The sequence below is a fragment of the Ctenopharyngodon idella genome, chromosome 13, assembly GCF_019924925.1.
Source record: "Ctenopharyngodon idella isolate HZGC_01 chromosome 13, HZGC01, whole genome shotgun sequence".
Classification (NCBI taxonomy): Eukaryota; Metazoa; Chordata; class Actinopteri; order Cypriniformes; family Xenocyprididae; genus Ctenopharyngodon; species Ctenopharyngodon idella.
The window spans coordinates 24,477,109-24,487,191 of NC_067232.1; the positions used below are offsets into that span (position 1 = coordinate 24,477,109).

The 10,083-nt window shown below is 36.5% G+C and overlaps 1 protein-coding gene across 1 annotated transcript; it reads right to left on the minus strand.

Annotated features, from left to right (window-relative positions):
* Positions 1-14: 14 nt before the first annotated feature.
* On the minus strand, positions 15-8,990 carry rrh (retinal pigment epithelium-derived rhodopsin homolog). Its single transcript, XM_051918000.1, has 7 exons — positions 8,354-8,990; positions 5,787-5,977; positions 3,030-3,129; positions 2,770-2,923; positions 2,482-2,650; positions 450-628; positions 15-368 (listed from the first exon to the last, which is right to left on the minus strand). Exons 1-7 carry the CDS (start codon positions 8,472-8,474, stop codon positions 263-265), a joined length of 1,020 nt encoding a protein of 339 aa, XP_051773960.1. The 5' UTR covers positions 8,475-8,990; the 3' UTR covers positions 15-262.
* Between the last annotated feature and the right edge of the window lie 1,093 nt (positions 8,991-10,083).

Sequence of the window (10,083 nt, forward strand, 5' to 3'; positions counted from 1 at the left end):
TGTTTTTATTCAAATTAAAACATTTTGAGTACATACAGTATCAAGAACAACAATTTCACAAGATTTGCAGTAGACATAACAACGTAACAAGCATCAGATTAGATACTGAATAGCAAGGTTAAAGGAAGTCAATGCCAGTTGTTCAAGAACACTTTACATCCATAAAGTAATCATGCCCTAGTGGTGTTAAAACAGTGGAGCAGACAGAAAGCGTCCAGCGCTGATGTTTTATGAATGTTTAAATATGTGATTCGCTCTTGATTTAAGGGTTGAGTGGCACAGAAGACGCTGTCATTGGAAGCTGGTTGCTTATATTCATTCGCTGTCGTGTTTGACATCGTAACATTCCAGTGATGGCTCTCCTGAACCTGCAGTTAACAAATACAACTTATTAGTAAGGAAAGAAAAGGAAAGAAAGTGACAAGAAAGATGGGACAAGGAGGCCTTACTTTTTGTTGGCGATGACATAGATGCAAGGATTGTAAAAGGTGGAGGACTTGGCGAAGAGTGGGGCAATTATGGCCATTGGTGCTGGAATCTTTTTGGGGTCACCAAACGATGCCCACAAACACACAATCGAATATGGAGACCAGGCAGCCAGGAACATCACTATCATTATAATGGACATCTATAAAAACAATTGAGGATTCAAGTTAAACGAAACCAGAGAGCACACAAAACCAGCCAAGCAGTTATTTTAGCATTATTTATAAACTGTAAGTCTATTGTACTTATATTTTGATTCAGGGGCTGTGTACACATGAAAATTAGAAATGTTGCCTTGGAAACTTAACGAAATAAGTTTAAATACTAAAATTACTAAAACTAAAAATGAAATATAAATTAAAGCTAAATAGAAATATTTTATAAAAACAAGATTACTAAACTTGAACTGAAATTAAAATGAAAACATTGTTTACACAAGACAGTTTCTGTTCAAACTGAAAACTTTGTATACGTTTTGGACGTTCATTTACACGACAACGGCATTTTGGGTGCCTGAAAATGCAAACTTTTGAAAACAGGTTACAAAGTGCAAGTTTTTGAAAACAATGCAGTTGTGTAAACTACAAGAACGCGAATTTGTGAAAGCGGTGAAGCCATGCACATGTGTAGTTTTTCTTTACAAAGTGACATTGCCAACTACTGGCCTGGCAGCATAATACAGCATTTTTAGTCATTACACAGATCCGTGTAAACGGGGATTGTTTTGACAACTTTGTTGTCTGTACGCAAAAAAAAAAACTTTTCTGTTTTTAGTACATCGTTGTCGTGTAAACATACCCTTAGAATTTATTTTTAGGGTACGTTTACACAACAACGATGTAAAAAAAAAATGATTTTTTTTCTTTGTATAGATGACAACGCTGCATTGTTCACACAGGTCTGCGAAAACAACTTAAAACGCTGTATTATTCATGCCAGGTCAGTAGATGGCGATGTCACTTTGTAAAAAAAACTATGCGCCTATACACTGAACACATAATTCGCATGTAATGCGCATGACTTCACTGTTTTCACAAATTCATGTTTTTATAGTTTATACGGAGCCCCGCACATGACATGCAAGAAAAAAAATTTAATCGTGCACACAATTTACTAATTCGTTCCCTCGATTTACTAAATCGTGCGCACGACTTACTAATTCGTTCCCTCGATTTACTAAATTGTGCGCACAATTTACTAAAACGTGCACACGATTTACTATTTCGTTACCTCGATTTATAAATCATGCGCATGATCTATAAATCGAGGGAACGAAATAGTAAACCGTGCGCACGTTTTAGTAAATCAAGGGAATGAATTAATAAACCGTGCGCACGATTTAGCCTACTATTTTTTTCTTTCATGTCCAGGGCTCCGTAAGTTTACACAGAGATGATAACGGTATCATTTTAAAAAATTTGCACTTTATTACCAATTTTCAAAAGTTTGCCTTTTTTTAGGCCCCCAAAATGCTGTTGTCGTATAAATAAACGGCCAAAACGCATAAAAAGTTTTCAGTTTTTAGTTGAAAACTGTCTCGTGTCTCGTGTTTTCATTTTAATTTCAGTTCAAGTTTAGTAATTTTGTTATGTTTTCATAAAATATTTCTATTTAGCTTTAATTTATATTTATTTCACTTTTAGCTTTAGTAATTTTAGTAGGCTACTGAAACTTATTTTGTTTCATTAAGTTACCAAGGCAATATTTCTAATTTTCATTTAAGTTTTTTAAGTTAAAAATGTTCATCTATTATTTATATTTTATTTTATTTTAGCTTTATTTCAATTAATTAAACAGATTTTTAATAGTTTAATGATAAGAACAGTGCTGTAAAGTATTTTTCCGCATGATATTTCTCCCCAAAATCAAAATAAATAAATTAGAAATGTAAATAAAATGAAATAAAACTTATTTTAAATAAAATATTGTTACATTCACCCTCATGTGAATGGGGTTTTATGGAAAAATTAAAAAAATTGAATAAAACTTGCTTGCCTTAGTGACATCCATCTGATCAGACCAATCCATGTCGATGCTGTCTAGGCAGTTACTAACTTTGAACCTCTTCACAGTAACCGAGACGTTGTAGTAGCAGTAGAACATGACTGACAGTGGAATGATGAAGTTGACAGTGATCACAGTCATTGTGTAGGACACAAAAGATCTAAAATCAAACAGGATTAGTTCCGCTTGTAATCCCCTCTCCACTTTTAAGATTCACAATCTGAAGGAAAAAGCTTTACAGAGTGATAAAACTGATAAAAGACTGGTGTCTTCACTCACGCATCATTGTTTCTCCAGTTGATGGTGCAGGTGGCTCCTGTGGGGTCAGGGGCATATCCTGCCCAACCAATGATGGGCATGGCTGACCAAAACACAGCATTCAGCCAAGCGGCCACAATTAGAAGTGTGTATGACAATGTTGACAGCTTCTGTCCTGTAACAAACAAACATGAATAGATTTCCTACAGCATTTGGCACAACGGATGTTGACTTTCCACTTGACAGTCCTTAGTGGTTCAGCTGTATGGACAGATTCATACCTACGTCAGGTCGACATATGGTAAGGTATCGGTCAATGGCAACCACAGTGAGCAGCCCAATACTGGCCATTCCGAAGAATATATTCAGGGCAGCATAGATCTGTAACAGAGGCAGCAAGTAATGTTGTTTACGTGTAAGAACGTATGTTCAAGCAGAATTAATCAAGGTTACAAAACTACTAAGAACATATGTGCTTTATACTATGCTTTAAAAAAATTTTTTTTATTTTTTTTATTTTTTGGACACTTAACTTATGATTGACCTCAAACAATGCTACTTAGGGGTTGTTTACACGACACCGTTTTCAACTAAAAGCTGATTTTTTTATGCGTTTTGGCCGTTCATTTACACGACAATGGCATTTTGGGGGGCTGAAAACGCATACACAAGGATCAGCGTACAGTGCGCGTGACGCAAATTTCGTCATCAGAAGAGTATGCACATACTGTATGCGCACCGTCTGAATTTTGTAACTGTGTGTTAATTTTTTTGTTGCAGTAATTAGTTTGTCCACAAGGTGGCAAACGTGTCCTGGGGCATCAATTCACAAGGTAGTCGAAGAAAACCTGCATAAACCGAAATATACCCAGGGCTTAAAGGCGTGCGCTTTTGGCGAGAGTGCTCTGTAATAGGGGCCGTTCAAATATCACGTCTTTCGCGCACTCAAGTGTGCTCAAAATAGAAGCGTCGCGCATTTGAATGCAACGCACTCACGTTTTCCAGGCGCAGCTAGATGAAAAATTCTCAACTTTTCAGAATGCCGCAAGCACACCGTAGACAAGAACAAACCAATCATCTTCGGGTTTTAGACATGACATGAACGGCCCCTAAAAAATGCGTATGTGCGCTGGCGCGTATCTTTTTTTTTATTTCTTTTTTTTTATTATTATGCAAGTTTAGTATGTAGGCAGGTGCGTATCTTTATTTACAAAGTGACATCGCCAACTACTGGCCTGGCATAATAATACAGTGTTTTTAGTCATTTTCGCGGATCCGTTTTAAAGGGTTAGTTCACCCAAAAATTAAAATTCTGTCATTAATTACTCACCCTCATGTCGTTCCACACCTGTATGACATTCGTTCAGCTAAAACCTGATGGCTCAGTGAGGCCTCCATTGACAGCAAGTTAATTTATACTTTCAAAGGTACTAAAGACACATTTACATCAGTTCATGTGACTACAGTGGTTCAACCTTAATGTTATGAAGCGACGAGAATACTTTTTGTGTGCCAAGAAAAAACAAAATAACGACTTTATTCAACAATATCTAGTGATGGGCGATTTCAAAACATTGTTTTTTAATGAAGCTTTACGAATGTTTTGTTTCGAATCAGTGGTTCGGAGCATGTATCAAACTGCCAAAGTCATATGATTTCAGTAAACGATGCTTCGTTACATCATAAGTGTTTCGAAACGTTTCGAAATTTCAATGGTTCACTAGATATTGTTGAATAAAGTCGTTATTTTGGGGTTTTTTTGGTGCACAAAAAGTATTCTCGTCACTTCATAACATTAAGGTTGAACCACTGTAGTCACATGAACTGTTTTAAATACGTCTTTAGTAGCTTTCTGGGCATTGAAAGTGTTAATTATCTTGCTGTCAATGGAGGCCTCACTGAGCCATCGGATTTAAAGGAACACTCCACTTTTTTTGAAAATAGGCTCATTTTCCAACTCCCCTAGAGTTAAACAGTTGAGTTTTACCGTTTTCGAATCCATTCAGCCGATCTCAGGGTCTGGCAGTACCACTTTTAGCATAGCTTAGCATAGTTCATTGAATCTGATTAGACCGTTAGCATCTCGTTAAAAAATGACCAAAGAGTTTAGATATTTTTCCTATTTAAAACTTGACTCTTCTGTAGTTACATTGTGTACTAAGACCGACGGAAAATGAAAACTTGTGATTTTCTAGGCTGATATGGTTAGGGACTATACTCTCATTCTGGCGTAATAATCAAGGAACTTTGCTGCCGTACCATGGCTGTTGCAGGCGCAATGGTATTGCGCAGCGTCTCTCACAAATGTCTCCATGGTTGCAAGGCACGCTCCCTGTGCAAGCAGGGGGTCACAGGCGCTGCGTAATATCATTGTGCCTGCTGCACCCATGGTACGGCAGCAAAGTTCCTTGATTATTACGCCGGAATGAGAGTATAGTTCCTAGCCATATCAGCCTAGAAAATCGCAACTTTTCATTTTCTGTCGGTCTTAGTACACGATTTAACTACAGAAGAGTCAAGTTTTAAATAGGAAAAATATTGAAACTCTTTGGTAATTTTTGAGCGAGATGCTAACGGTCTAATCAGATTCAATGAACTATGATAAGCTATGCTAAAAGTGGTACCGCCAGACCTGGAGATCGGCTGAATGGATTCGAAAACGGTAAAACTCAACTGTTTAACTCTAGGGGAGTTGGAAAATGAGCCTATTTTCAAAAAAAGTGGAGTGTTCCTTTAATGATAAATATATTAATTTGTGTTCCGAAGATGAACGAAGGTCTTACGGGTGTAGAACGACATGAGGGTGAGTAATTAATGACAGAATTTTCATTTTGGGTGTACTAACCCTTTAACTGTATCTTTTTGACAACGTTGTCATCTGTACAAAAGAAAATCTTTTCTGTTTTTAGTACATCGTTGTCGTGTAAACGTACCCTTAGCTGTTACTATATTCACAATTTTGCTTATTCATTCAATCAAAATGACTTTGTGTTTGCTGATGCGTTGTTTTGTCTAAAAATGGAGTAGGAGGTGCACACCTGGCAGCCCATGTATCCAAATTTCCAGCTCCCGTGCAGGTCTGAGGCTGCTGACATGGGGTAACCAATACCGGCTACGCCAATGTCAGTGAAAGCCAGATTAATGATGATAGCATTTGTGCCAGTGCGTAACTCTCTGAACTTGACAAACATCAGCAGCACCACAATGTTACTAGACAGACTGACCACTCCTGCCACGAGAGAGAGAAAGGAGGTTAAGACATCTGCAGATGTTGTCTCACACATATTTCATGTCCTTTCAAAACATTTCCCGTTTTCAGTTTCCCATTTTACACACACCCCTGCTGGTTACCTCACACGCCTGGCTGAATCTGTAAATGTCAGTTTCAAGAAATCCTTAAAAACATTGTGCTAAATCTATTAAGCCTACCCAGCTAGCAAAAATAGCATTCTAAGAACGTTTTGCTAACATTCCCATTAAGTTATGAAAACGTTATTTCTGAATGTTCCCTGAAAAATGTTCAGATTTTAAAAATATTTTATTCTTGGTTTTACGAAAGTTAAGGGAACATTCCATTTTTTAATTTTGAAAACATTATGGGAACGTTACTTTTTAATGTTCTCTGATGTTCTGAAACAAGCAGTAGCTAATGTTTAACGAATGTCTAGGCCCCGTTTACACTTGTGCGTTTTCGCTTTAAAACGCATACGTTTTGCTACGGTTACGCCTGTCGATTACACTACGCCGGCACTTTCGAACCTCGAAAACGGAGACTTTCGAAGAGAGACTGAACCAAAGTCCCTTTAAGACAAGTCATTTCACTCGACGGCCATCTTTGAAACGCCTCTCAGGCATTCAAGTGCAGCTCCTATCTCTTCGAATGGGGAAACATAAAATTCTCTAAAGCTGTTTGCCAAGCTTTCGATTAAATTTCATATTTGTAATCACCAATGAAATCTGACAACAGCTGTGTCATAAATTTTGTTTCTAAACGCTGGAAACATGACAAAAAAATTATATTTTTTCAGGCTGGATCAAGCTAATGCACATGCACAGTCCTAAATGCGAATCTCTAGTGTGTCATCAAAGACTATAGAATAACATAAGATGCGTCACTCGTATTGTTTTTAATGGGAGAAAGTGCAACGCGCAATATGGCGGAATAAGTCCTGCCTTCTAAATAAGAGCCAATCGCCTATCGGTAAAGTCATCGCGTCACTGCAGCGGCCGTTAGAAGCTCCGGTTCCTATAGATAGAGTCAGACGCGCGCCTCCGAAATGAGGCACAAGAGATGCGCATTTAGGACTGCGCATGCGCATTAGCTTGATCCAGCTTGAAAAATACCGTTTTTTGTCATGATTCGAGCGTTAAGAAACAAAATTTATGAGACAGTTGTTGTAAGATTTCATTGGTGATTTCAAATATGAAATTTAATCGAAAGCTTGGCAAACAGCGTTGGAGAATTTGATGTTTCCCCATTCAAAGAGATAGGAGCTGCACGCGGATGCCCGAGAGGCGTTTCAAAGATGGCCGCCGAGTGAAATGACTTGTCTTAAAGGGACTTTGGTATAATTTCGGAGGCGCGCCTCTGACTGAGCTTCTAACGGCCTCTACAGTGACACGATGACTTTACCAATCGGCGATTGGGTCTTATTTTTGAAGGCGGGACTTATTCCGCCATATTGCGCGTTGCACTTTCTCCCATTCAAAACAGTACGAGTGACGCGTCTTGTGTTATTCTATAGTCTTTGACCGAACTGCAATCTTTGCTGTCTTTGTTGTAATTTTTAGCAGCCATTATGCAGTTAAACTCTGCATTTTTTAAATTCTGCAGCTGCCTACATGCGCAAGACGCAACTGTTTACACTTGTACGCGCATGCCCAGTGTGCATGAACAGTCATGTGACATGCGTTTTCGGCCGTGTAGTGTAGATGGATCGTTTCTGAAACGCTGTGGAAAGACGAGAATCACTTTCATTTTAAAACGCTGTTTTAAAACAAAAACGCACTAGTGTAAACGGGGCCTAACATTTAACGAACGACGTTCGTCTAAAAAACATTAGACGAACGTCCAACTAAAATGTTTTAGAAAAACATTCCATGAACAATAAATAACATTTTTGTGTTAACATTTTGAGAACATTATTAAAGATCACATAACTTTGAACCAATTAATGTTCCTTTTTCGTTACTGGAAGAAAGATTGTTCAATAACTTTGAGAGAACCTTGCCATAACATCAGAAAAACGTCCAACTAAAACGTTTAATAAACGTTTCACGATCAGTGTCCCTAAGTAACGTTTTTTGATAGGCTAACATTATTAAAGACCAGATAACTGATTGAAGTATAAGTATCATTTTTGAAAGAACCTTGCCAAACCATCTGACAACGTTCTGAGAATGTTCCCTGTTTGCTGGGTAGGCCCCAAAGTTAAGGCAATTCTTGGCATTTGGCTTACTAAACTCTTACTTAATGAGAAGATATGGCAATTCAAAAACTTGATAATTATTATAATATTAACTTGATAAATATTAAATGTTATTTAAAAGTTTCAGTTCATTTATAGCTAACATCAAATACAAAAACACAATCTCTGCTCGTTACCTGCTGTGATGAGGTATGCAGCCACAATATTGTGTTCTGTCTGTGAGAAAGCGCTCTTTTCATCATATACATTCTCAGCAGAAGCGTTCAGAAATCCAGCTGTCATCTCTTCGTCACACATGATTATATAAACTGTATATACACCACTCAGGCTTCAGTTCTGTCTAACATTCACATCTGTTCAAACAAAATCATGCAGCTTGAAAAAAATCTGAAGTCCAGACTCCCCCGTCCTAGAAAGAGATCATAAAACTGTGTGTGCGTTTAGGGGCTGTAGAAGGTTACGGGGTGACTGAGGGAATGAAGGGCTGGAAAAGCATCGGCCTGGATTATGTTCTCTAATTATGTTTTCTGCTTGGTTTGTGAGGACTGAAGAAACCGTTGTTTCAGTGCTAATCCGCACATGAAAGCTTCTCATTCTATGCAATAGAAAAGCTTTATTGGAATGTGGAGTACAAGTCATTAGCATATTTCACCATTAAAAACAACAAAAGGGCAGTAATATACTGATAAGCATAATTCAATAGTTTAAACATTTAGCTGACCAGTGTTAAAAATAGTTTTTGCAGACAAGTAAAACACATCTGCAGTATCTATCAGTATTATTGTTATTTCAAGAATGTTATTAGATCACCTTTGGATTAAACAGCTTGTTTAAGATGAAGTGGAGCTTGGCCTATTACTAAATACAATTTGCAAAGTATCAGTGTTATAACAGATTTTAAAAAAACAAACAAACATATATATATATGTGTGTGTGTGTGTGTGTGTGTGTGTGTGTGTGTGTGTGTGAAATATGATGATCAGAAAGTGACATACAACACATATACAACCCCCATTTTTTCTTAGTGTGAAGAACATTTTGTTTATCTAAACAACCTTTTTTGCAATAAAGCACTTTTTGTCTAATGGAAATATGGAGCCAACAATGCCAATAAATGTTACAGTTTTAATATAAAATAATACATTTACAATAATATATTTTATTATTGTTATTGTATTATTTACATTTTATTACAATAATACATTTTTTTGGCATTTTACAATTTTTTCGGCAAATTTTATGGCATTTCGAAATAAAATCCAAGGCCAAATGATATCTAAAGGCAAGATAATTTATATATATCACAGTATTTCAAAGTGCTTTTACACAATAATGTGCTAATAAAGACACAAATAAACACAGTTTGGCTGTATATTAAATGTGGACTGAATGGAAAGAAAACTTTGGCCACACTTTACTGCCTTAATGCATTATAAAAGTATTTTGAATGCATTAATTATGCCTTGTAATGCACCTTATAATGCACTGTATGGTCTCATGAATAATTCTAACTACAGTTATAATAGGCTACGTTATAATATAGCTTTAGAGAGTTGTTATATAACGCAATTTCACATGTAACAAGGAATCTGTGAATATTATAATGCATTTTAACTTTGGTTACACTTATTTATTAAAATATATAAAACATTTATGTAACAAGGAATCTGTGAATATTAATGCATTTTAACTTTGATTACAATTATTTATGAAAAGATAATAACGTACATTGTGAATACCTTTATAAGGCTTTAAGTAAAGTGTTACCAAAATTTTAAATTAAAAAGACTATATACTTTAACTTAAAATAATCCATTTATATATATATAAAGGGCTGAAGATAAACACTCTACTAACATCAAATGCCCTCATTAATTTAAACAGCAGCTCCAACAGCCACCACTAG